This window comes from Rhineura floridana, chromosome 18, assembly GCF_030035675.1.
Source record: "Rhineura floridana isolate rRhiFlo1 chromosome 18, rRhiFlo1.hap2, whole genome shotgun sequence".
Classification (NCBI taxonomy): Eukaryota; Metazoa; Chordata; class Lepidosauria; order Squamata; family Rhineuridae; genus Rhineura; species Rhineura floridana.
This window is the reverse complement of record NC_084497.1, coordinates 876,940-904,137: the sequence shown is the minus strand read 5'-3', so window position 1 is coordinate 904,137 and position 27,198 is coordinate 876,940. Positions and strand designations below refer to the sequence as shown.

At 48.2% G+C, this 27,198-nt stretch overlaps 2 protein-coding genes across 4 annotated transcripts; one reads left to right on the top strand and one right to left on the bottom strand.

Moving 5' to 3' along the window:
- Window positions 1–293: 293 nt before the first annotated feature.
- LOC133372962 (complement factor D-like) lies at window positions 294–27,198 on the bottom strand. 3 transcript variants are annotated; one of them, XM_061602236.1, is made up of 6 exons: window positions 26,920–27,198; window positions 6,645–6,760; window positions 5,478–5,628; window positions 4,745–4,889; window positions 2,939–3,196; window positions 294–752 (listed from the first exon to the last, which is right to left on the bottom strand). In XM_061602236.1, the coding sequence occupies exons 1-6, from the start codon at window positions 26,964–26,966 to the stop codon at window positions 594–596; spliced, it is 876 nt and encodes a 291-aa protein (XP_061458220.1). In that variant the 5' UTR covers window positions 26,967–27,198; the 3' UTR covers window positions 294–593. The 3 variants fall into 3 exon arrangements, with proteins under 3 accessions (XP_061458220.1, XP_061458222.1, XP_061458223.1); XM_061602238.1 differs by lacking the exon at window positions 26,920–27,198 and adding an exon at window positions 14,858–14,923; XM_061602239.1 differs by lacking the exon at window positions 26,920–27,198 and adding an exon at window positions 7,525–7,573.
- On the top strand, window positions 14,298–22,225 carry PLPPR3 (phospholipid phosphatase related 3). Its single transcript, XM_061601124.1, has 7 exons — window positions 14,298–14,372; window positions 15,737–15,922; window positions 16,443–16,572; window positions 17,322–17,517; window positions 19,284–19,341; window positions 19,870–20,043; window positions 20,649–22,225. Exons 1-7 carry the CDS (start codon window positions 14,298–14,300, stop codon window positions 21,954–21,956), a joined length of 2,127 nt encoding a protein of 708 aa, XP_061457108.1. The 3' UTR covers window positions 21,957–22,225.

The window sequence follows — 27,198 nt, the reverse complement described above, 5'->3', positions numbered from 1 at the left end:
CATGACAAGGGGCCTTTTGGCAAGCAAAAGGATCTGCTTTTGCATATCTGTCCGTCTAATGTAGGCATGCAATGGTATTTCAGCATCCTCTAGTGGTGAAGATAAGCCATTTGTGGTCCCCAGGACAAGAGGCAAGCATCACATCCACACCATACATTTAAAGCACATGGCTTCCTCCAGAGAATCCTGGGAACTGTAGTTTACCCCTGACATAGCTATTTCCCCCATTTCTAAGAATGAATGCCCACCTTGAGCAGCAGAAATAAAAAACTAACTGAAATGACCACAAGAAAGAAAGTTATTTCTCCCCCAAAGGGAGTCTTTATTTATATAAGCTGCTTACGTTTCTTAGTGGTGAGATGTGTGTGAGCTCTCACACATGCACACACACAGCCCACTCGATGCTGTTTGGAGTGCAAAGCAAGGTTATTAGCAAAGGTACCTCCTCTTAAGAAGACGGCTTTCTGAACCGGCCATTTGCCTTGCAAAATGTGTTCTGTGCCTTTTGGGTCTTAAATCCCTGGCAAGGAAAGAGGCTCCAAACCAATTTTTAATTTGTTTTTTGTTCAGATGCAATCTCCAGCTCTCAGTGATTAATTGTTCGATGATGCCAAGACGCTGGAGATCCATTCAGTGTAGGGAGCAGTCCGGGTGTAGATTCCAGGTTTTTTCCAGTTGCCACAGATCCGAGAGCCAGTAGTCACGATGGCTTCGGCAATGTCGTTGCAAACGAGGGGCCCACCAGAATCTCCCTGGGGGTGAGGGAAACATATCAGAAAGATCACACGTCAGTTTTTTGCTGTCTAAGCTTAAAGGCCCGGGTTCAAATTATGCCTGCTCTGAAAATGCATTAACGATGCAGTTCTAACCATAGGTGAGATTCAGTGCTAGTCCTACTTAGAATAGACCCATTAAAGCTTAATAAACATGACTAACTCAGACTCATTCATTTCAACGAGTCTACTCTAAGCAGGGCTTAGTTGGCTACAACCCCATGCCAACTTAGACATAAGTTCTATGGGCCTTACTTCCAGACAAGTGGGGTTAGGATTGCTGCTTTAGTGTACAATCGTATACTCACCTCGGAGTAAGCCGCAATGAACACGACAGGATTACCCATTAAAGTGATTTAAGACTGAAAACCTATCCACACTTACCTGGACCCAATGAGTAGACACAAAAGTCTGAGTAGACACAAATAGGATTGTGCTATAAGTGGCCTCAGTGTTCACTCCCCCAGCCAACATTCTATGGATAATACTGGCCTACATTGCAGAACTGTTGTACAGATAGTGTGCGCAAAGCTTACAAAGGGGGAAGTACGTGATTATTCTAGGCTGCTTGTGTGTTTAATTCCACAATTTTCAGTAAAAACCATCATCATAGTTTATATTTGGTAATATTCTTCCTATAATTTTAGTTTTAGATTTTTACATTGCTTTTTTTTTTAATAGTCTACAGATCTGATTTTGGAGAAGTGCCCTTGAGAGTGGGCAGGTTCCCCACGTTTGTAAAAGCCGTGCCTACAAAAGCAGCTGGGGCCAGGCAGTCTGGCAGTTTTGCAGGTGCTTGGCTGTGCATTTTTCTTGCCTTCCTGAGTCACTTTCCGCCCTCGTGCTTTTTTAAGGTGAGATTTCAGGGTCAGCCCTTTCCCCAGGTGGGGGTCAAGCGGCTGCCTGCTCCTGACAAGTGAAGCCAGAAACAGCTTTTCCGGAGAGTCAGAAGTGTTCAGAGTGAACGGCCAGGAGCGTGTGGTATGTCCCCTCATCTTTGACCGTGGCAAAACAGGTCCAACAGACTTTTGCAAAACCTACAGCAGCTCTTGAACCAGAGGAGGGACAAACAACAAGTCCTGGAAGGCCAAAGTTTTCCCATCCCTGAGTGACCACCAGAGCTAAAATTCACCCAAGTGGTTATGCCCGGGAACATGAACACACGCAAGTGGGTTCAGGACTGCAAAGACAGACCTGTTCTGAGCAAGCGCCTTGACTTTCACCAACACCACCAACCTTGCATGGCGTGTTAAACAGTGATCGGGGGGGGGGTCTTTTGTGCTGTCCTCCAATCAGGGCCTTCTATACCACAAGAGGAGGGTGGGCAGCGGGGGGAAAGAAACAATTTGGACAGGAGACTCCCTGACTTGTTGACCAAGTCCGTAGCTTGGGTAGAGCTTCTGCCTTGCGTGAAGAAGGTTGCAGGTTCAATCTGCGGCTGCATCTCCAGGTACGCCTGACAAAGTTTCCCTGTCTGAAACCCTTGAGAGCTGCTGCCGGTCAGAGTCAGCACCAGATGGGTCTGACTCAGAATAGCTCTGCTTACACACACCATTCGTTTAAAACACGGCTTCCCCTAAAGTATCCTGGGAACTGCAGTTTACCCCACTCCGAGAGTCCCAGCACCCTCAACAAACTACAGTTCCTAGGGTTCTTTGGGGGAAGCCACGTGCCCTAAATATGTATGGCGTGTGTGTACGCAGCGAGTTCATATGCGTTCCTGTGTACGAAGTTGTTCTGTGTACAGTCTACCAATGTAGAGATGTTGCAGGGCCTCTGGCTCGCTGCTGCGGGAAGGAGGATCGTGGACCCAGAAGGACCTTCCGTCTGATTCTGCAGGGCACTTTGGATATCCTTGTGGCCTTCCGTACACACCTAAGTTCTGCTTGATACACTCCTGTGCAGAAGTGCTTTTCTCCATTCCCCAGCCAGAGATAGCGTGGTGTAGCAGTTAGAGTGTCAGACTAGAAGCTGGGAGACCAGGCTTCAGGTCCTCACGTACTGGATGACCTTGGGCCAGTCACTGCTTCTCAGCTTAACCTACCTCACAGGGTTGTTGTGAGGACAAAATGGCGAGGGGGGAGAACCACGTATGTTACTCTGCGCTCCTTGGAGGAAGGGCGGCCTACAAATGCAATAAAGAAATAAAAGGAAGCTGTGTGTACCTTGCAAGAGTCTTTCTTCCTGGACTCGGCACACATCATCTTCTCTGTCACCTCGCCGTCGTGATGGATCCTTTCGTTGCACTTGGGCCGGCCAATGACGCCCAGCTCCACGTGGTGCAGGTTCTCCGGGCGCTTCCCGGTGTTGCTGATGATGCCCCAGCCAGCCACTTCGCACCGGGTCCCTTCTGGCAGGTCTCTGTCTTCTCTCTGGAAAGCCAGAATCTGGACATCCGAGTTCAGGAACGCTCGCTCTTCCAGCTGGTTTGAGGAGAGCAGGTGAGACGGAGAGATTAAGCAGGACTCGGCAGCGCACCCGAGAACTCCTGTGTGTGTGTGTGTGTGAGATTCAATCACACACACACACACACACTATGACATCAAAACAAACCAACAAGGTGTTTGCTCTGAAGACAGTCTCGTAAACATCCCTAAAGAGATGCCCCCAAAGGTGAAGAAAGCACTTCTCTGGAACAGGAGGGTTTGAATCGCAAGCAAACTCCCATCTACCAATCGAGAAACAGGCTACAAACTGCCTTTGCCAAGTGGAAGCTGGGAGCTCCATGGCAGTGGGGCAGTGGAATCCACTCCGGGTTTTAGCCCAAACTTCCAAAGGAGCTGTCGGAAGTGCTGAACTTATTTTGGGATTGGGTTTCAGCGCTTTGGACAGCTCCTTGGCAGTTTGGAGGAAAACCTGGAGTGGGTTCCGTGCCCCAATGACACAGAGCCATGGGCCGCCACCGCTGGGGGCTTCCAGATGTTTTGGCCTCCAACAATAGCCTAAAACATCTCGGGGAGTGCTAGGCTGGCAAAGACAACTCTAGGTTATTCCCATCTGCAGCAGAAGAGTAAATAGTTGAGGCAACCGGTTCAGATGAAACTGACCCTTCTTGTGTAAACTGAGCCAGGCTTTAGCGATAAAGAGAACAGAAAGGGAGAATTGTGGGGGTGAGATCGGTTCTGCGCCAATATTTCGAGGCCACCTCGAGGGCTTCCCAGAGGCATCCGTTTGGCCACTCTAGGAAAACAGGATGCAGGAACCTGGGTCTGATCCAGCAAAACCATCCTGACGTTTTTCAGAGTCTGGAGGCAACAGAGATTCTAGGGAACACTGACAAGATCTGGGGCCCTGGGCAACAGAGAAACACAACGCTCCCTTTGGTGCGGGCCCGAGAGGCTTTTGGGAGAAAGAAGGTGTCAGCGGCTTCTGAGTTGCACCCGGGGTTTCAAAGAGAAAGAAGCATGGTAGCACACAGGGCTGGGGAACCTTCCAGGGGCCGTGTGACAGGTGGGCGGCACCAGAAGCAAAAGTAGGCAGGGCAACCAATGTAAAGACACACACAACCTCCTCTGTCCTCCCATCCGGGCAAGCAAGTGGCATCATCAAGGACACAGCCCAGCCTGTCAAATGAGCTCCAGGGCACGAGTAAAGCAGGGCTGGCAATGGGTGTGGCCTAGAGAGAAGGGGGTGGCTAGGGAGAGTCCCAAGGGCCAGACAAAGAGGCTGGGAGGGCCCCATGTGGCCCCCAGGCCCCAAATGCCCCATTCCTATGTTCCCAGTGGGAGCAATTCCCTGCACCCCTGACTTCAGGTCCGAGCTGCTTAAAAATCCTGGAGTCAGTCTGGTTGGATTCAGGACACTCAGAAATGGATTTTGTTTTGGAGGGGGGAGGTCTCCTGTGTCCTTGCATATCAACACCCATAATTGAAGGGTCTTGCGGGCACCCTAGCCCCCAACACAGGAGACACGCATGCGGCCGACCCCTTGCACGGGACACAAACGGGGAAGCTCTGCCCAGGGTCACCCACCTGGACCAGCAAGAGGTCGTCGTGATTGGTGTAGCGGCTGCTTCCGGGGTGAGGGACGAGTCGGCGGACTCCAAACAGGCGCTTGTTCGGTTCGAAGCCCGAGAGGGAGCGGGTCCCTAAGAGGACCTGGAAGGTCTCGTTGCCCCTGCGCCAGAGACCACCGTTAGCTTGTGGCCATTGCATCTCATGCCACATCCACACCGTCACATTTAAACCACATGGCTCCCCAGACAAGAAGCCTGGGAACTGTAGTTTACCCTGCACAGACCTACAATTCCCGGCACCTAGATAGAAACTATTACATGTGCCAGGGCCAAGTAGTGCAAGTTGTTTCAGCCCGAGGGCCACATTCCCTTATGGACAACATTCCGGGGGCCACAAGCCAGTGGTGGGTGTGGCCAGAGGCAAAAGTGGGCAGAGCAACAAATGTCCAGTAGGCTCGCTTCTACACACATACTGCTCTCTGTGCTCCATCAAGGCGAGAGGCAGATCAGGGTTCAAGGAGACATTTGCAGCCAGGCAACACACTGAAGGGGGCTGGTGAGGGGTGCGGTCTCATGAGAGGGGGCGTGGCCTGGGGAGAGTCCCACAAGGGCCACATAGAGAGGCCTGGAGGGCCAAATTTATCCCCGTGCCTGAGGTTTTCTATGAAGCAAACTTGGGTCCAGCAATACAAAAGACGGGCCACCCTTTCCCTATTCAGTGGAGCAAAATAAAACAATGCAATACTCACGCATCCTCCAAGCAATGGGCAGCGCTCAGCACCCACTGCTCTGCGATGAGGAAGCCTCCGCAGATGTGCTTCCTGTTGATCTGCAGCGAGGCCATGTAAGGCCGGCGAGGAGCCTCCCGCCCCCCAAGGATACGGCCTCGGGGGCGTTCCACTGAGAAAGGACAACCGCATGAAGTGTTAGAAAATAACCTTAACTCAGCCCCAGAACCCGAGTGGAAAAATATATTAGTTATCTAATGTTTTGGGAGACCTTGCTCAAAACATTTATACCTTGCTTTCAGCCGGAAAACCTGCCAGAACCACTTGCAAACCAATAAAAAGCAGCAACACAATCCCTGCCCTCAGACGATCCAAAAAGGCACAGCACAAAAGGAAAAACAGCCAGGGAGGGGAGAGGAAACCAGACACCGATTCAACGCAAGGGGAGTTCCTATCCTGAGCACTGGATTTTTTGCAACAAGCCCTGGCCCTCCTACCCCTTCCCTCCCCACTTTTAAAACACTTTTTAAAAAAGACTTTCCTTACAGGCAGATGAGAGTACCGTAAGGCACAGTGAGAGTGCAGCCGGCTACTTTTGCAGCCGGCCCAATCCATATACAAGGTTGTCTCCAACTCGGGTCTAGTCAGAGTGGACCCCTTGAAATGAATGGACCTAAGGTAGTCCTCTCCTGTCCATTCATTTCAATGGGCCTGCTCAGAGTAGAACCAACCTCGGATGCAAGCCACCGTCTCCTGAGCCCAGAAAACCCCTCAGCCCAGAGGAACCCTTAACAGCAAGAGCTGGGGTTTGAAGTCCGCCACCTCACTAATACACTCCTCTGAAAACCAGCCTAAATTCACATTTATGCCTATAAATGAGCATGTGCACATATGTGTCCTGGAACCTGAGTCCCAAGTCTTGGGAGACGTTGACATAGTGTAACACTGTGGTGTGGTCTAGTGGTTAGGGTGTCAGACGGGGGCCTGGAAGATGAGGCTTCAAATCCCCCAACTCAGCCATGAAGCTCACTAGGTGACCTTGAGGGCAGTCACTGCCTCTCAGCCTAACCCACCTCGCAGGGTTGTCATGAGGATAATATAAAGAGCAGGGGGAGCTCTGGGTCCTGAACTCCCTTGGAGGAAAGGTGAGGAGGAAATGCCAGAATCCAAATCAACCAACCAACTTACCACGTGTAGAGAAGGCACCCAAGACAGCGATCAGCAGCCAGATGAAAGAGCCAGCCATCTTTGTTTTCAGGTTTTCAGGGTGAGCTGTGGCAAACTTGGGCGAGATATTTATGCCTCTGGAATTGCAAGGAAGTGCCCTGATTTATCAGTCCCCAAACGTGGGAATTTTTTTTCTGCGCAAACAACACAGAAGGGAAACACCTCACCCCAGCTGTTCATTTTGGCACAGCGGAGCTTACATAATTTCCTCTTTGAAATGTGCAATCTGAGAAAGCTCTTTGTTTGCACTTTGGACTCTTGTTTGCATCATTTTCCAGCTTTCAAAATTCCCTGTCCTCACCCCATGCCCCCAAGGCCTTGGGGTGATGGGCCCCCAAGCCTGATGTCTCTCCCAGTTAGGGGTGGAAAGGTCTGCTCATTTACCTTCTCTCCGCTTCCCACTTTCCCAGGTTTAAATTCAGTTCTCAACATCTCTGCAGCAGCAATTCCCATTAAAAAAAAATCCTCATGAAAATTCTCTAGCATTTGAGTGCAAATTTCTCCCAATAAACACATTTTTTGCACGACGTTTTGACTGACGTACACATTTTTGCAAGCAGATTCCTATCACATAATGCATCCTTGCACGTTGTTTTCATGAATATATTCATGTTTGCGTACACTTTCTCCTCTAATCGATGCATTTTTGTAAACATTCTGTGGTTGGAGAACTGCACCGCCAAATTTGGATATGTGCGAATTTTGAAAGATGGCTGAATTTTGATGCGAGGGGAATAGAATCCCGCCCCCAACTCTACTCCCAGTGCCAGCCAGGGTCGGTGGCAGCTGGTTCAGCAGCAGCACCCATAGCCAGCCCCCACCTGGCTCTTTCTTTACGTACAACCAGTCCAGAAGGTGGTCCTGGCTGTGAGCTTCCTCCACCTCCTCTTCCTCAGTCTCAGTGTTGCCAGGGAGGAGGATGGGGGCAAAAGTAGAAAGAGTTGGCTCCGCCTCTCCTTGCCCCTGGCTCCGCCCTCTCTTGGGCTCCCTGCCTTCCACCCCACCAACCCCAAACGGGCACCAATCACCACTGGCTGGCCTCCAGATTCTCTGTGTGTGCCTCTAACAAAAAGGTCATCTCCACTTTCTAGAATTTTGCAGCTCATGTTTATTCCCCCCCCCCCGTCGAAAATTAAACCAGAAGATAAAGAGATTTAGTGGCGGGGAATAAAAATGCTGTTTCCTCTTAAAATCTTTCGCAACACAATAAAAGCCTTTCCCCACATCAGATCAAAAGGTTCTGTATGCCAACATCCTGTTTCTCCTCAACAGAGGATGGCCAAATGGCTCCAGGAAGTTCACGAGCACGGTGTGAAGGCAACAAATCTCCCCTGTTATTGGTCTCTGGCAGCAGCTGGTAGACTACCTCTGCCTATGGAGGATCCATTTAGCTTTCAAAGGAACATAAAATGCTCAGGATTGCCCTTGAAAGATCCATCCTCTGTTTACATGTCATCAAGGATCTTTATCTTCTCCCCATCCTGCCAGGGGTTCCTAGTGACGTTTTTTAAAATCTCGATTAAGTGGACACCACCCAGCCTCCTGTTTTTTGATGTTGTAGCCCAGAAGTCGGAAAGTTCATTTTGAAAAGGAACTAGTTCTAGTTCGACTTGTCCAAAAAGGAACTAGTTCCAGTTGAGGTTCATCCTTTTACAAACCAAACTAGTTTGGTGCATGTTCAGTGGACAGTTCAGTTCAAGTTCACCCAAACGATCCTCAGCAATTATTTCTCCAGCATTCAGAATGTCGTTGCAAGCGGCTGTGATGAAGTATTAAATATGTCTGAGAAGCATCAAAGCACAGATGCACTCGGTGGAATGTGAAGGGTTTAATTGATTCCCCCCCCCCGAATTATGAACTTTAAGCTTCAAGGCCCCAAAGAGTCTAAAGGAAACTGTGGTCCATGGAGTGCTTCATTCAGGTGGTCTGTGGTATGGCCCACATAGGGGTCTCTCCATAACTCTCAGCATCCTTTCCAGTGAATTTCCCCATTCCTGTTTCTTATTGCAAAATGTCCTGTCTTTGCGGGAAAGCACATATTTTGCGCAACTCCTCTCCAATCAGCTATGATTGTGCAACTAAATATATGCTATAGCAGCACCCTGGAAGCACCCAGTTCCTACCTCTGAGAGTGGTCCACAAGGCTCTTTAAAAACAGAAAAAGGATGAGTCACGCGCCTCAAATTCAACAAGGAGGGGGCCTGTCTAATCTCAGTTGGGAGGAGTTCCACAAAATGCAATTAAAAATCATACAGCGTCTAGACCCATGCTTTACAATGGCTAGATAAATAACGGGTGGGCCCCCAAGACAGCAATTTTGAAGTGGCCCATAAGGGGTGGCGGATGTTTGTCAACCGTTGCTCTACGCCAGCCTCTCAGAAATAAACTCAAAAGCCTTGTTATCATGGCCTGCATTTGCAAGAGCAAGGCGGGACACTCAGCTACCCGATGCTCTGGCAAATAACATCATTGCTCCTCTGGAAAACGTCCTGCACTCCTGTGCGCTCCCTCTCTGCCTTGCAACAGATGCTATTGGAGGCTGCTGATTCATAGAGTCGCCATAAGTCGTAATCGACTCAAAGGCACATAACAACAACTAACGAGACCCTCCATATACAGAGCAGTCTACCTCTGGGTGTTGTGTGACAGGCACAAAAGAGGAGGAAGAGGCCATAATCTTGAGTAGTAGCCACTGATAGCCCACTCCATCGCTCTATCCACTCCCAGAGGAAGAAAAAAAAGGCATCCAAAATTACTTTCCTACAAACCAGGGGTGGCTAGCCTTGCTTGTACTGGGGTGGCACACTTTGCCCTTTTGCAACCCCAGTGGGGAATTTGGCAAAAAGTGGGTGTAGTCACCCCATATTATGTGGCCCCCACAAGATTGCCCAGAAGGGAATGCGGCCCCTGGTTTACAGCATGAAACACGCCAAGCTAAAGAGAGGGTCTGCCAATTCCCACCTTGTTTTGAAGTTTTCCCAGCCCTCATGACCAACCTCTGCGTTGCTAGGCCACCAGGCTAGAGGCTTTTTGGAGCAGCTGAAGGAAGACTTCCTCTCGAAAGTCCTGGGCTGGGCTCTTGCATTGTTGCACTCTAGTTATTATTTAAATTAAGCTTGCATTTATCACTTATATAAAAATGTATTTACACCACCTTTCAGCCCCATCATTGTCGTCATTATTAGTATAACAATTGATGGTGTTAAGTATCATTTCCAAGATGGAAACAACCAATCAAGTCCAAACATTGTTATAAAATGCAATAACATTTTTTTTAAAAAGCAAACTTGCACTCAACAGCAGGCTGCTCATCTAGGTTGCATGCTAGGGATGGAAGGATCTGTCAATTTCAGTGTTCTCAGTCTCTCATTTTTCCAATCTGAAATTCAGTTCTCCACATTTATGCAGCAATTTGCTATCATTTTTTTTAAAAAATCCTTTTGAAAATTCTCCAGCATTTTAATGCAAATTTCTCCTAATAAGCACATTTCTGTACACATTTTTGTCAGCAATTTCACATAATGTAATGCATTTTAATGTTACTGTTATGAATATATTCCTTTTTAGGTACACTTTCCCCTTGCAGAGTCCAGGCAAGCGTGACTTTTGAAGGATGACTGTGTTTTGGTTGTCATATTGCTTCAGAAAGTGTGAATAACTTTGACTTTAGATGTGAATTGAATCACATTTCCCCCCATCCCTACTGTGTACATTTAATCTGTCCTCTGGGCTACATACACAGCACAGCGTGAGATGGCACAACATTGGCCTCCTCTGCAGTTTCCTACCACTTCAAACAGTCATGGCTTCCCCCCAAAGAATCCTGGGAACTGTAGTTCCTTAAGGGTGTTCTGCGAAGGCTAAACTACATCCTTCTTATTGCACACAGAATTGTAGAGTTGGAAAGGGCCTGTAAGGCCATCCAGTCCAACCCCCTGCTCAATGCAGGAATCCAACTTAAAGCATACCCGACAGGTGGCTGTCCAGCTGCCTCTTGAAGGCCTCCAGTGTCGGAGAGCCCACATCTACGATGATTTGTGCTCATGACCCTATCAGGGCCACATTAGTCCGCTTTCAATGCTGTTGTGCCTGCAAAAGTTTTGGGTCAGACATGCTGCTTCATTTCCAGTCAGTGCATAACCTGTAACTTCCCACTGAAGTCTCATAACATACTCTGAAATCCACTGAGTAAACCCACTGAAATTAATGGATCTAAGGTAGTCCGCTTTCATGAGTTTGAATCCTCTGAATGTTCATTTTATTTCTTTAATATGCTTTTCCATGGTTTTAATACTGCTGTTGTATTGGTTTTAGGGTGTACTGTTGTTTTAATGTTAACATTTGCTTTTTCGTACTGTGCACCACTTTGAGATTTTAAAATGTTGAGTGGCTTCTAAATCCTTTTAAATAACTAAAGTGATAAGCAAACCCTAACTGCCATGACACGTCAGCTGCTGCAAATGCTACCGTTGCATGTCGTCTCTCAAAGGCCATAAGATACTGCCTGGCAAGTTAATTGTGCGTCAAGAACACAAAGATCCCAAGAGTGTCAAGAGGACGCAAACAATATCTGGGTGAAGAATGGGCAAGATTTGATTACTTAGGGAACATTTGACTTCTGGGGGAGCAAACTCATTCAGGCTTGTATTGGTATGCCGAAGGTAAGCAAGGTCTGTCTGTCCCCCCCCCCCCGGCAATGGCTTTGGGATCATCCATGGGGCTTTAAATGAGGGAAACACAAACATACGGCATTCAAGCTGCCCTGACCCCTCTCCTCCCAATAAGTGCAGGGGCTCAACAAGGCCATTCTTTCCTCCCTAATCCGTGCATTGCGCAGGGGCCTGCCCCCCCCCCGCTCAGCAATAAGGGACAGGCACTCTGCATAGACTCAGGGGCAGAAACGTTCCAGTCGGTAGAAACTGATTGTGGTGCATAAACCAAGCCTCACCCCTCTCTTTTGCAATTCCCATAAGACAGTGCACGCCATAAGCTGGGATCAGGTGCACATCACAAACAAACAGAGCAGCTTCCAAAGGAGCCTGAGGGTGAGGGTGGGGGTGGGTAAGAGCCGCTCTGCCCTTGCTCAGAGGCTACCCACACCCTTACCCTTCTCAAGGATTCTTACCTGATTTTTTAAAAAGTGGGTAGGAATCACTCTGCCCATGGTCAGAAACTACCCTCACCCTTTCTTCCCCAAGGACAGAGAAACAGGTTCTTACCTGGAAAATCTTTTTAAGAGGGTGGGAATCATTCTGTCTATGCTCAGAGGTCACACACACTTTTTTCTTCTCAAGGATAGAGAAAGTGATTCTTGCCTGAATTTTTTTTTTTAAGTGAGTGGGAACCATTTTGCCCATTATCAGAAACTACCTTCACCCTTTCCTTCCCAAAGACAGAGAAAATGATTTACCTGGATTTTTTTTTTAAGAGAGTAGGACTCACTCTGCCTGTGCTCAGAGGCTATGCTCATCCTTTCCTCCTCAAGAACAGAGGAAGAGATTCTTGCTTGAGATTTTTAAAATACTAATAATTTGGCCTCATGTTTCCCCCCCACGGGTCCCCCCTTCCACTCCCCCCCCACATTTTGCATGTTGATCCTCTCTCTCTCTGTTTGGCCATCTTCCCCTGGCATCCCTCGCTATGGTAACCAGAGCACGCAAAGACACACACAGAGAGAGAGAGCCATCCACCCCCTCCTCCTTCTCCTCTCCCTCCCCCCACAAATCAAACCAATCCCCCCTCCTGCCTTTCTCCCCTTTGTGTGCTTGCAGAAGCTAGAGAGAGAGGAAGGGAGAGGCAGCCAAGCCATTTTGACTGGAGGTGGGGTCTGGAGACCCTCTCCCCATCCTCCTCCTCCTCCTCCTCGCTGAGGGTGGGGTGCAGGTGGCCATTCTTGCAGTCCAAGCCAGGCCTGCGAAGGAGGAACAGGTCCCTCTGCTGGGGTTTGCATCCTCCTCTCCTGACTCCCTCTCCATCATCACCACCACCAGAGACCATTATTTGCCCTTCTGCAAAAGACACAGGAGCAGAAAGAGCTGCTGGTTCAGAGGGAGGGGTCCCTCCGTTGTCACAAAAGCCCCTTCCTCAGCAATCCCAGGGATGGAGAAAATGCCCCTTTGCCCCCCAGAGCAACAAAGGGGGTGAGAAGATTGAGGGAAAGGGGGGTCGGAGGGTCCAGCCAGTGCCGCCCACGCGTGCCGAGAGAAGCGTCGACGCTCCCACTTGCCCACCATCTGCAGCTGGGGGGCATCACAGATGCCGGGCAGGTAAGTGGTGATTTTTAAACTATTTTTTCCTCCCAGCGTCTTGAGGCGTTATGTTTTCTGCCATCACACACACAGACAGACATTGTGCATATCCACCCTGCACCTTGCATCGCACGCCCAGACAAAGGACTGGTGGAGATTCTGTCGTGCCGGCTGTGACCAGCACCCCAGGAAGGAGGGGGAGAGAGGGTGTCCTTCTCTCTCACCCCCCCCCCCGATCAACAGCAACAAAAGGGAGTCTCCCTAAAGAGGCGCTTTAATTCTGGATCACAGAACACTCCCGTCGTGCGAGTGATTGTGTCTGGTCGCACATCACATTAGGGTTTGGAAATGGTCTGAGACACACAATTTTTCCTTTTTTGGTTTTTCTCTGCCGTGATGAAGATTGAAAGATTATTGATCACTGATAATCCATCTGGCAGCAGTTGCCGCCTAATGGGGTTGAATGTGCTGGTCATTTAAAAAAAGAAAAGAAAGGAATTTTAAAAGGATGGATGTGTGTAAAATTGCAGCTCCACCCGGCCACTTGTAACTTTCAAAACAGCCCGTGAGCTGCAATGGCAAAATCAGTCAATCGATCGTTGGAACGCAAATGCCTTCTAAACTCACTGCCACAAGATGCTAACTTTAATGGCTCCTCCTTTTAAAAAGGGTCTGAGCAAACTCAATGCAGAGAAGTCTACTATGGGCTGTTCATTATGATAGCTCAATGGAACCTCCATGGGTAGATGCAGTGTATCTGCGAGTACCAGGTGATGGAACAGAAAGACAGAGAGGCTATTTCCCCCATGCCTGCGTGTTGGATTTCTCAGAGGTATCTGGTTGGCTGCTCTTGAAATTAGGATGCAGGACCTTCCTTAAATATGAGGCTTTAAAAAATCTCTATGGCCATTTTATGCATCATTTTTAAACATTCAAGAATCTGGGAACTGTCGCGCTGTGCAGGGAAAAACACAGTTCCCAGGATTCTTTGAGGGGAAGTCATGTGCTTTCAATGTGCATTGGATGCGCTTTAAATGTATGGTGTGGATCTACTTAATCCTCTGGGTAGACCCATTGAAATTAATAGTCAGTCAGGTCAATTTCAGTGGGTTGAATCCAACATTCATCATACTCATAATAGACCCCTTGAAATTAATGGACAAGACGAGTTTGGGCTCATTAATTTCAACGGGGCTCCTCTAAACAGAGCGCTGTTCGATTCAACCCATTGACTCGCATTTTTATTTTGGTTCTGTAATGTCCAAATATCTTCCTTCTCTTTTACATCTTGTTCCCTACCAGGACTTGAGCTTAGACCTTCCTTCCCTGCCCACCCACCCACCTCCCATATCCCACTGCTAACACCATGATCTCTGCGAAGGACAAGCCAAAGCCCCCCAAAGACAGCATGACACTCCTTCCCTGCTTCTATTTTGTTGAGGTAAGTGGAACAGTTTCACAGGAAAACACACCTCCCCAAACGAGGAGAGTAGAAGAACTTCCAGGGTTAAGAGCAGACACCAGATGTTGGAACCCCCCCCCCTTTCCCCTCTGCACTTCAGCAGACCTTTCCTGATAGTTAGGGGCATTGCTAAGTACTTAGAAAATTCAGGTTACATCCACTCATACATTTAAAGCCCAAGAATCCTGCGAGCTGTAGTTTACCCCTCACAGAGCTACCATTCCCAGCACCCTTCACAAACTACAGTTGCCAGGATTCTTTGGGGAAAGCCATGTGCTTCAAATGTGCTTTAAATGTATGGTGTTGATGCGATCGCAGAGCACAGGCCCATCACTGCGAATTTTCATATGCTAATTTATATTCTCGGAAGGGGCGCAGCTCAGTGACCAATTGCTTTGCATGCAGAAGGATCCAAGTTCAGTCCCCGGCTGCATCTCCAGAGAGGGCTGGGAGAGACTCCTTACCTGAAACCTTGGAGAGCCGCTGCTGCCAGTCAGTGCAGACAATACTGAGCTAGACAGTGGTCTTCGCATAAGGCATCTTTCTATGTTCCTAAATGCATAGATGCAGATTTAGACTTTAAATTGTCACAGAAGACATGCCAACTAATTCCACACCCAGAATTCCCCAGAAAAATTCCTCAGTTAGTTTGCACCCCACTCCCAAATCAGTTCCTCTTCAATTCATTAACTCCTCCCCATTAATTTGCAATGGAGCCTATTCCAAAGCAATTTTGGTTCCCTTTCAAGTTACCCCCCTTCATTGTCCCCAGTTTAAATGAACTAATCTCCCTCAAATTAAAGATCCTACCCAGTAATCCAGGTCACTCACTCCCCTAATTTAATCCTCCCCAAATTCATCACTCAACCAGGAACACTTAGAAAGATTTTTTTTCCTCCTTGGCCCCATTCCTATTAAGTCCCTGCTGGTAGCTCACAGGGGTAGGCCTTACCCTAAAGCAAGGATGAGGGACCACAGGCCTGAGAGCCAAGTGCAGGCCCCGGGGCCTCTCTGTCTGGCCCTCGGAACTCTTCCCCAGGCCACACCCACTTCCCCAGCTACATCCCTAAAGCCATGCCTCTCACTCTCTCACGCTTCGCATCCTTCCTGAGTATTTTTGCTTGTCTAGAATGTGTCCGTCAACTCTGATTGTGCCTGGATGAACCTATTTTGGGAATAGGTTCCAGCACTTTGGGCACCTCCTTGAAAGTCTGGGCTGAAACCCGGAGCGGATTCCACCGCCCCAACTGACACTGGAGCCACCAGCCACCATTAGTCAGGATGGAGCACGGTGTGTGCGAAGGTGTCTTACCTCAAGAGCCCCCTCTCCTTTTGGCTTCCAGCTGCCCATCGTGGCTTCCTCCATCGTGACACTCTATTTCCTGGAGCTGACAGACCTCTTCAAGCCAGCCAAGGTGGGCTTCCAGTGTTACGACCGGGCGCTCTCCATGCCCTACGTGGAGACCAACGAGGAGATGATCCCTCTGCTGATGTTGCTCAGCCTGGCCTTTGCCGCCCCTGCAGCCTCTGTGAGTAGCTCTGGGTGCGCTGGGATCTCCTTCCCACCGCCCTGATCTTAAAAAAGATTTCTTAACGATGTTTTGTTTCAGTATGTTTTGAAAAATGTTTTGTTTCAGTATGTTTTGAAAAAGTTGTTTGTTTTTAAGATGTTTCAAAGTGCTTTTAATGTTTAGCCTAAGTGAAGCCATGTCTGTTCACTGAAGTAGTCACTGGGTGACCTTGGGGGCCAGTCGCTGTCTCTCACAGCCTAACCTACCTCACAGGGTTGTTGTGTGGATAAACTCAGGAGGGGGAGAACCATGGTTGCACACCACCTGGAGCTCCTTGGAGGAAAGCTGGGATAGAAATGTTACAAAATAAATAACAATACTCTGAGTAGGACTAACATCCCCGGCTCTCATTGCAAATCCTATCTGGCTTTAACAAGCCCTGCCCACCCAGGTACCCCAGAAAAGCCCCGGAGAAGGGGGTGGGGCTTGCACTGACTCCACCCCTCATTTTCTCCCTGCCCTCTTCCCTGTCACTCAGATCATGGTGGGCGAAGGCATCGTGTATTGCTTACAGTCTAAGGTGAAAGGCCGTGGCAGCACCGAAGGGAGCATTAATGCCGGCGGGTGCAACTTCAACTCCTTCCTCCGCAGGACGGTCAGGTTTGTGGGTAAGAGCTTCCTCCCTTGCTTCCCAGGGCGGCACAGAGCCAGTTGTGGGGCAGGGTTTGCCCGGTGCTTATTTTATTTATTTATTTATTAAACTTGTATACTGCCCCATAGCCGAAGCTCCCTGGGCGGTTTACAATAACTAAAAACAAATACAATTTAAAATACATCTTTTAAAAACAATTTAAAACACAATTTAAAAATTTAAAACAATATAGAGCACATACTAAAATGCCTGGGAGAAGAGGAAAGTCTTGACCTGGCGTCGAAAAGATAACAGTGTTGGTGCCAGGCGCACCTCATCAGGAACATCATTCCATAATTTGGGGGCCACCACTGAGAAGGCCCTCTCCCTTGTTGCCTTTCTCCGAGCTTCCCTCGCAGTAGGCACCCGGAGGAGGGCCTTTGATCTTGAACATAGTGTACGGGTGGGTTCGTATCGGGAGAGGCCTTGCAAAAAACAAGAAGCGACAGTTTCGTTCGGCAGCATCCGGCCTCCCAAGCTGCAGATGTCTACGGCAGCCTCAACCAAAAGCCACAGCTCCGCGGTTTAGAGCGTTTGCTTGGCAGCAGAAGGTGCCACGTTCGATCCCCGGCGACACCTCCAGGTAGGGCTGGGAATGTGCCCTGCCTGAAATCCTGGAGAGTCTCTGCCATTCAGTGCAGACAGTACTGAGCTAGTGGGCCTGAGTCCATATAAGTCTGATTCCTACGTACCTGTGAAATCACCCCCCGCCCGCCTCCCCTTCAGGTGTCCACGTGTTTGGCCTCTGTGCCACGGCCCTCGTGACGGACGTGATCCAGCTGGCCACAGGCTATCATGCCCCCTTCTTCTTGACGGTCTGTAAGCCCAACTACACTCTCCTGGGCATCTCCTGTGACCTCAATCCCTACATCACCCAGGACATCTGTTCAGGGCAAGATCAACACGCCATCCTTTCGGCCAGGTGAGACCAACCTGAAGATCGGTGATGAAAGAACGTTCTCTAGCTGTGTTTTAGACTGTTTTACAAAACAGTTTTAACTGTGTTTTGGAACGTTTTTAAATGTTTTTAGAATGTTTTTCTTTTACTTGTTAAATTGTTTATGTTTGCACCCTGGGCTCCTTGAAATCCAATAACTAACTAACTAACTAAATATTAATAAATATTCTTGCATGTGCTTCGAAAGGTGATCTCCTACCTTCTGGGTATTAAGTCATTTATTAATAGATGTTCTAAGCTGCTTGGGAAAGGCTTCCCGAGAAAAGCAGCTTAAAAGATATTGTTAAATAATTAAATAAAAAACTAGTGAGATGGAATTTGCAGTGATGCCTATTGGGATTGGTAGGGCAGAAGGAGGGACAGATCCGTCCCTTTTGGTTTCTTTCTGTGTCTCATATTATGTTCCCAGAACAATCTGCAATCTTTTATTTTTAAAAAGACCTCATGAAAGTCCATCAGCGTTTTAATGCAAATGTTTCTTCATAAACATGTTTGTATGGAATTTCCCCAATGTACACATATTTGCAAAGCAATGTCCCCTAAAATAATGCATTTTTGTACGTTATTTTCATGAATCCGTGCATTTTTATGGACCCTTTACCGCAGTATATGCTTTTTTATACCCATTAACTTGGCTGCAAAATTTAGAGAATTGCAAATTTCAAAGGACAGCTGTGTTTTGGTGCTTGCATTGTTTCAGAAATTGTAAATTAGTTAGGTTTGCCTTTAAATGCAAACTGAATTGAATTTCTAACCCCCTCCCTAGGTGGACGGCAGGGAGACCAATAGTAGGCGGCAATGACAGGGAAAGCTGCTCCCTGATTGGTTGTAAGTAAGAAGGCGGACAGGTGGGGGCTGACTGACGGTGGGCTAAGATTGGTGGGGCAGGGCCCCCTCTGCCCTGAGGTGCCAGCCTCCACTGGGAATTAGGAAATGGGGGAGAAATTCATGCAGTTTCCATCTTAACGTGAATCTACCCAATTCCCAAATGCACGAAGCAAAACAAAGTTGCCCTTCTCTGAATTTTGCCAAATTAAAAAATTGCATCTATTAGGGGAAATTGTGAGCCCAAATGCATTATACTAAGGAAGATTGCTTGCAAAAAAAAGGATATTTAAGGAGAAAGGTGCAAGAAAGCACGTACAATTTTTGAGCAGGCCTGTTTTTGAAAAGAATGGCAAACCGACGCAGAAATGGGATGAAGAGAAGTAAAAGCAACTATCTCCAAGAGACTTATGACACTGTTAAAAAACCCAAATATATCATACTATAAAAACAAAACAATAAAACAACACCTCCATATACCCCCATACAGCATAATAATAAGCCACTGAAAGCTTTGGCAGCATACTAACAGCAGACAACATCATCTCAATCTATCAAATGCCTGGGGGGAAAGGTAAGTCTTTACCTGGCACTGAAAAGATGTCAATGAAGGCTCCAGGCAGACCTCAGTGGGGAGTGCATTCCACAGATGGGGCACAACAACTGAAAAGGCCCTCTCCCTTGTCACCTCACCTCTGAGCCCCCCTCAGAGGGGGGGACCTGGAGATGGGCCTCAGAAGACCTAAGGGTCTGAGGAGAGGTGTTCCAAAAGATATTGGGGTTCTGAGCAGCAGATAGATTCCTTTATGCACAGAGACCCCGACTGTCCTTGCTTCCTCTCCCAGCCTCGCTGCTGAGGAGAGCAGCAATTCTTCCCATATGACCTTTCCTTTTTTTCCTTCCAGGAAAACGTTCCCGTCTCAGCATGCCACCTTGTCTGCCTTTGCCGCTGTCTACGTCTCGGTGAGTTTACTCACCCAGCTGGCTTGTTGAGATCAAGCGTCCCCTCACAGCAAGGGGGTCTGGCAAAGCATCTGAGTGCTGGAAAGATCTGAGCTACTGATGGGAGAGAGTGGCTGGGGCCGTGGCACGGACTGGGCTCAAAGATGGGGGGGGATACCCAATCAGCTTCTGCTGCAGCCTTCGCAACAGGGGTGTGGAGGTGAATTGCAAAGTGAAAGAGAGTCCAAAAATGCAAGTAGCTGAACCATTGCTGATATAATGCCATAGATATGATGCAGGTCTTATACAATGCAGATATGGTTAGTGGGGCAGTGGAATCTGAACTTTCGAGCAGCTGTCCAAGGTGGTGAAACCTATCTTAGGTTTCAGCGCCTTGGACAGCCCTTTGAAAGTTCAGGCTAAAACCCAAAGTACATTCCACTGCCTTGCTGACATGGAGCCATAAGCAGCCACTACAACAGATATGACAAACAACAGCATTAGCGGGCGCAAGAATGCCTTTTGATGCCAGCCCCTCGTCCTTTGCAGATGTACTTCAATTCCATCATCTCTGACAGCACCAAACTGCTCAAGCCCATATTGGTCTTTGCTTTCGCCATCGCAGCCGGCATCTGTGGCTTGACGCAAATCACCCAGTACCGCAGCCACCCCGTCGATGTTTATGTGGGCTTCCTGATTGGCTCTGGCATCGCAGCGTACTTGGTAAGTAAGACCCACATACGTATCATGCAGCGTAGCCCTTCTTAGAGTCTCCCACAGGTGGATAAAGGGTGCAGACAGAAAGGCCCAAGGGGGCCACCCTCTTGCTGAAGCCAGGCAGGTCCTGACAGCCTGGGAACCGCATGTACGCCACCTTGGATCCCATCACAGAAGACAGACAAAGAAACACTCTTCAGGGTCACAGACATTCCTGGCATGTAGAAAACTAGCAAGGCAAAGGACGGTGTAGAATCCTTGCTCTTTACAAGATTGCTTCACTCTGTTCAAAATTCACAAAAATGTGGTACGCTTCCCACTGATCAAGGGCCTACCAGTGCTGTTTTGAAGTGGTCCAGCTGCAGAGATCTGGACTGCTGAGTGTTAATTATCCAAAATAATGAATGCCAAGAATGTCCATTTCCATGCAGCCAAGGTGGGGCCCTCCAGATGTTGCTGCAGTCCAACTCCCATTGTTCCTAACTATTGGCCATGCTGGCTGCTTGGGGCCGCTGGGAGCTGGAGTCCGGCTCCTTTTGCTATCCTGACTTGATGGGTTCTTAAGGTCTTGAGCCCCTGAAATAACAGTCACCACCTCTTGCCGCACACAGGCGTACCATGCAGTGGGCAACTTCCGAGCGCCAACTGAGAAGACCCCCTCCAACCCTCCTGCCAAGGACGCCCTGAGAGCCCTCACCCAGCGGGGCCATGACTCTGTGTACCACCAAAACAAGTCTGTCAGCACCGATGAGCTCAACCCCCAGACCCGCCTGGAGGGAATAAACCGACAGGTTCAGCGAGAGAAAAACTCGCTGGGCAGCTTAAAGCGAGCGAGTGTCGACGTGGACCTCTTGGCTCCTCGTAGCCCCATGGGGAAGGAAAACATGGTCACCTTCAGCAACACTTTGCCACGGGTCAACACCCCTTCCATGGATGACCCTGCCCGTCGCCACATGACCATCCACGTCCCTGTGGATGCCTCCCGGTCTAAACAACTGATCACCGAATGGAAGCAAAAATCGATGGAAGGCCGAGGCATGACCTTGGCAGAGGAGGTTGCCAGACGAGTTGGCTCAGATTGCTTGGTTGGAGAAGAGGAGGACCACATCCCACCGTCCTTGTACCCCACCGTGCAGGCCCGGACTGCTGAGCGCGCCTCGATGGGTCCTCGAGTCCTCATTCAGCCGAGACCGGGGGCCACTCAGCTAGTCCATATCCCAGAGGAAAGCCAAGCCAATGCTGGCGCTAACATGTCACCCAAAAGCAGCTCGGCGGTGAGGGCAAAATGGATGATGATGGCAGAGAAAGGGACAGCCCAACGGGTGGCCAACCCACCGCGCCTCATGCAGGTCATCGCAATGTCGAAGCAACCGGGGATGGTGTCAGTGACACCCAAGCACTCGGAGACCTCATCCTCTTCCACCAGCTCCGATTCCTCCCAGTACCGCTCTCCGTCGGAAAGAGACAGTTCCAGCGTTGTCACCATCGACGCCCATGCCCCACATCATCCCGTGGTACATTTATCTTCTGGGAATGGGCCTTGGGAATGGAAGGCTACCCATAAAACATCAGATGGCCAAGACACTTATGAGCTCAATGAGATGGGCAAAGATTACCGTGGGTTCCGCCCGGCCAAGAGCGCTGGTGTGTCGCCTGGCTCGTCTGTCAGTGACATCGAACAGGACGAGCCACGCTACGGCAGCGTGGCCACCATCAATGTGGCAGCAGGCGTAGGGGGAGGCATGGCAGTGGTTTCAGCAGAGACTAGCCCCGCGGAAAATATGCTCGGGGCTGCCAGCCGAGAGTCAACACTACGGAGGAAGCCAACCAGCCTGACGGTGGGAGAGAAGGACGGGCAAATGGAGGAGACTGAAAACTTCTATAAGAAGATGCAAGCCAACCGGAGATTTAAGGAATAGCCTTAAGCTCCCTCCTGTGCCAAAATGGGATGGAAAGTATTTTTTTTTCTTTCTTCAAACAGGAAATTAATTTAGGATGGTGGCTGTTCATGACGACCACCTTCAAAAACGAAAGAAATCAGCTTCCCAAAAATTGTACAGTGGGTTGGATCCAATGTCAACATTTGTGAAATTACAGAAATCTCCTAGATGGAGCAAACTTCTGGGACAATGTTGTGTTTTAACCAAGAAATTGCCCACCCCTTTTCTGGATTATCATAACTTCCTCTGCATGGTGGAACTGATCACATTGAAGAAACATTGACATGAGTTATCAACAGATTTAAAACAAAACAAAATGAAAAGGTGCTGAAGATACTAAGGACAGGTGTAATTTATTTGTAACTATTGATTGTAAAACCAATGAGAATGGGAAGGATGATATGGGGTGTGTGTGTTAAACATTACAGAAAGGATGTAGGGCATTCCCCTCGCGATAGACTACACTCCTGGATATTATCTCCAGCACCCAGGAGGCAGCGGGTGCTTTTGCAATATCAACGATGGGAGAATGTGTCATACTGGGGGCGGGTGGGTGGCGGAATTCACTTTTGAAGATTACATCCTCAGATCTGGAGACATTTTCTTTGTCTTCAACTAAATGGGGGGGTGTCTGTAAATATCTTGGGGTTCCAAAGGAGACAGAGGAAAGAGCCAGCAGAGAAAGGTGCAGATAAACCCAAAGCATTTTTGAGGGAGGCATTTTGCCTCATCTGTCTTCCTCTTGAGGGGAAATCACGGGTCACACATCGTACAGAGAGAACGTTCGTTTAGGGTTGCTGGAGTGTGTGTCAGAGGGGAACAGAACATCAGAAGAGCTCTACAGCATCACACCAAAGGCAGAATGTGTCCATCCCCTATGCAGCGGTCAACCAGATGCCTCTAGAAAGACCATGAAAGCAACAGCCCGTTCTCACGTTGTTCGGCTGAAGCATTTTGTCATTGGAGGTAGACTGCTCCTAGCTTGGAGGCTCTGTTTTGGTTAATAGCTGTTGGAAGACTTACCCTCAATGAGAACATCAGAAACGATAAAGACGCTGAGCTTCGTTTTGGCGCAAAGGTTTCTCAGGATGATGCATTCTATGTTTCAAGTGTTACGTATGGACCAGCATAACGTGAACTCAGAATTAGGGGCAAGGCCACCACATGGCCCTGGAGGCAAGCAATAGTGTTATATTCCAAACAACGGTGGCAGATAGTCATGAGGCTTTGGGTAGAGTCGTAGTTCACTCGAGTAACACCCGTTGGGTACCTAAGAATGTGATGAGGAGAGTCCCATAATCCAGGTTCAGGGTTCAGGGGCATTTGTTGATGGGGTGGAATGTACAGCCTTATGTGGACTTGTGGGATTGTACTTGCTCGCATGAGATGGGTTTATCAACACAGGGGATGGGATGGGATGGGGGGCAGGGAAGGGGCCTAGATTTCTAGACGCGATGGGCACTTAGCAGTCCAACCACACTCCCAAAGACAGATTATTTTTGCACCCTTAGTGTTAGTGAGAGGTCAGAAGCGCTATCCATGAAGCCCACTTTGGGAGCGGGTCCTACTCTGAGAACATGAGGAAGAGAGGTGGCCAGTTTATATACATATATTCACACACACCCCTTGGTAAAAGTGCTATGGGTGCAAGTACAAAATGGCACCCAGAAACAGAGGCGATGGTGTTCAGAACCAGGGATTACTGGCGCACACAAAAAAGCACTGCATATATTTCAGCCTTCCTCAACCTGGTGGTCTCCAGATGCGGTTGGATCACAACTCCCATAACCCCCAACTATTGGCCATCCTGGCAGGCATCTGGAAGGCACCAGGATGAGGGAGGCCGTTTTAGAAAGATGAATCAGTTTAAGTGACCATGAATTCACTTGGGTGACGATGGGTCACCTGAAAACTGAATAATCCTTTCATGAATATCTGTTATTTATCCTTCCCCTGCTCAGGCAAGACGGTAAACCTGGGACAAGACCTGGGATTCCTAAAGTAGAGAGTCATAATGTCAGTTGATTTTTAAGCAAATGGCTACCATTTCCCACCATTCCTAGCAGAATCGTCAAGCCAAACCAAGTTGGCAGCTCTTCATTTGGGCTTTGCCGAATGGAGGATTTCACAGCATAGATTCGGGCTACAGCGGTCTGAGAGCCAAAATGGTTGCTCGCTAGGCCCAACTCCCAAGCAAAGAATGGCTCTACGGAATTTTATTTATTTATTATTTAACAAAATTTATATACTGCTTGAATGTAAAGACCTCCAAGCGGTTTACAAAAAACATTAAAATTATCAACAAAACAATTCAAAACAAATAATTAAAAACATGTTTAAAACAATTAAAACCAATACTAACTAAAAAGATTAAAACAGATCAACATCTACGTGTCTGGAAAAGCTTGCCTAAACAGAAAGGTTTTAAGCAGGCGCTAAAAGGAATACAGCGAAGGCGCCTGCCTGATGTCAAGAGGCAGAGAGTTCCAAAGAGTAAGTCTCTGTTTCCATAGTGACAACAGCTAGGAGCAATCATCTTAGGGGAATGTTGGCATGATCAAAAGGACTTGTCTAAAAAGGAAGGGATGTATAACCTTACGGGAAGGTGTGGGCTTTGGGGGGTAGTGTTGCATGAGAAAGTGGTTAGATAGAGTGTGTGGGGGTTCATTTGTGAAAGGAAAAGCATGAGGGAACAGGCGCAAGAGGGCAATTAATGGTGTTCTTGGGGTCCTGTCTCTTTGGTAGACCCAGGGCACAGCCCTGCAATGCCCATTTGCATAAAATCTGTGTATGCTAATTTACAGACATTGCCACAAACTGAGGCCTCTGGGCAAACCAAGATGGCGGGTGGCTGGCTTCTCGTGGGCGCTGAGATTTGCAACGTACCCAACTTTGTAAGCAAAGCATTTCTAAAAAAAGAGGAATGGAAAGGTGGCCGGAAGCCTGGGGCCTAGCTCAAACGGTCTGGGTCTCAGGGGGGGCTCCGGGCCACCCCCTAACACCACCCCTGCCTATCTCCACATCAGCAGCCACTACAGCCAGCTGTAAGCCAGTCACCAAAGGGCTTGGTGTTGTCGAGAGATTTTTGGACTACTTTGTCTTCATTAAAAAAAAATTACTATAAAAATGATGACCATTTTCCTCCTGACTTGTGCGGGTTTGAAACCACGATGGGATCAATAGTGGGAAGATGAAACAGACAAGACAGCATTTGCCAGTCCTGGAACGGGACATCATATTTTGCCCATTGGAACAGAAACAGAAGTTTATTCCAGTGGGCGTGACTGGAGTAACGCCATCACTGAGTGATGTTCAATCCAAAGTTAGGTATGCTCAGAGAAGACCTGTTGAAACCAATGGACTTTGCCCACTGTCCATCAATTTCAGTGGGTCTGCTCTGAGTCTGACTTCATAGTAATAATAGTTTAGATTTGTATGCCGCTTTTCCGTTTAAATATGCTTGAAGCAGCTCCCAGCAGATCAATGCATCATTAAACAGTAACTCAAATAGAAATACAAAATCATTTCAGAACATAAGACCACAGGCCGACAAATAACTCAGTTCGGTGATATGAACGCGACAACATAAAGCCATCATGAAATAAACTATCCATCATTAAAACCTATCAATGAAAGATAAATATAATAAACATCCCAGCGCAATCACACGTCAGGTGTACATCAGCCAAAGGTGCCCTGGGCACACTTCATTGACAGGTGGCTCCTTTAAACACCAGGACCCTGATGTTACTCAATTGCTTTATCTTTCATGGCACACTGCCTAGGAATATAGGAAGTCTTAGTATTGTCTACACTGACTGGCAGCAAGCACTGGGGCTTTCATGTAGGGTTCCAGAGACCGGATCTGGGACCTTCTGCATGCGAACAGACGCCGTACCGCAGAGCTACATCCATTGGAGACTGTTTGGGAACCACTGCTCTATCCAGAGTGCTTTACAGGGCTTGCAAATTAGCCACTTATTAGGAATAAATAACTTGTGTGCTTGAATATGTTAATAGGAACCAAGGGCCTGACTTTTCTAAACTGCACACCTAGGATCATGTGGGCAGGGACCGCCATCCTTCCTGAAATCAACCACCAGCAAGAGCACACCCAGGTCAAAATAAGCCATTTGCTCCTAGGTAGGGCTGGCCAGGTATGGCATCCTTTTGAGATCCTGGTAGGTCCCCAATGCTTGAGATGTGAGAATCTGTCAATTTCAGTTCCTTATGTTCAATTCTCTGCATTTCCACATCAGTTTGACAATTATATTTTTTTAAAGTCCTCCTGAAAATTCATCAGCATTTTAATGAAATGTCTCCTAATATACACAGTTGTGTATGCAATTTTGCCTAATATACACATTTTTGCCAAGCAATTCTGCCTATTATATGCATTTTGCAAAGCAATTTTCCCTAATACTCCACATTTTGTCTTTACACGTTTATATGCAGAATTGACCCCAGCGAATGCATTCTTGTTGCTTGACTGGACAACTACACTGCAACTTTTAGAGCAGCCTTTCCCAACCAGTGTGCCTCCAGATGTTGTTGGACCGCAACTCCCATCAGCCTCAGCCAGCATTGCCAATGGTCAGGAAAGATGGGAGCTGTGGTCCAGCAACATCTGGAGGCACACTGGTTGGGAAAGGCTGTTTCAGAGAAATGCAAATTTCAAAGGATGGCTCTGTTTTGGTCCTCACAGTGCTTCGGAATCTGCAAATTACACAGTTTCACCTTTCAGTGTGAGCTGAATCGAATTCCTCCTCCAGCCCTACCTAATGCGCAACCCACACCTCACACATCTATGCATGGCTTCATAAAGCAATCCACAAGCCACATTGCATCAGCCCTGTGGATAATCGTATGTCACACTAGATCATTCCACATCCAGCTCTCCTCTGTAGTCTCCCTGGAACTTGGCAAAGGAAGCCGCACTCACCCTTTCTGATTTACTCCTTCCAAAGCAGCTAAGCCTTCACGTATCATCTCTTAACATGTTCCTTTTTCTCAGCTGGCAGCATTGAGTCGACACACAAAGCTAATTAAGGCTGTGCTAGTATGCGGGGGGAAAGAGTCTCCCTCTTCTTAAGCAATCTACGGCTGGAGTGACGCTGATCCCCTTGGCATCTCTCTCTGCCCAGCTCTCCCTCTTTTTGCAATTCTGTGCAGGGGCAATGGCCAAATTCTGCACTCTGGATGGATGTTTTGGGAAGTGCAT

Coding starts and splice junctions, on each gene's coding strand:
- PLPPR3 (XM_061601124.1), top strand. CDS start 14,298: ATGATCTCTGCGAAGGACAAGCCAAAGCCCCCCAAAGACAGCATGACA. Junction 15,923..16,442: donor TTGCCGCCCCTGCAGCCTCT/GTGAGTAGCTCT, acceptor CCTGTCACTCAG/ATCATGGTGGGCGAAGGCAT. Junction 16,573..17,321: donor CAGGACGGTCAGGTTTGTGG/GTAAGAGCTTCC, acceptor CCTCCCCTTCAG/GTGTCCACGTGTTTGGCCTC.
- LOC133372962 (XM_061602236.1), bottom strand. CDS start 26,966: ATGATACGTGAAGGCTTAGCTGCTTTGGAAGGAGTAAATCAGAAAGG. Junction 6,761..26,919: donor GAAGGAGTAAATCAGAAAGG/GTGAGTGCGGCT, acceptor TTGCAATTCCAG/AGGCATAAATATCTCGCCCA. Junction 5,629..6,644: donor GGGTGCCTTCTCTACACGTG/GTAAGTTGGTTG, acceptor GTCCTTTCTCAG/TGGAACGCCCCCGAGGCCGT.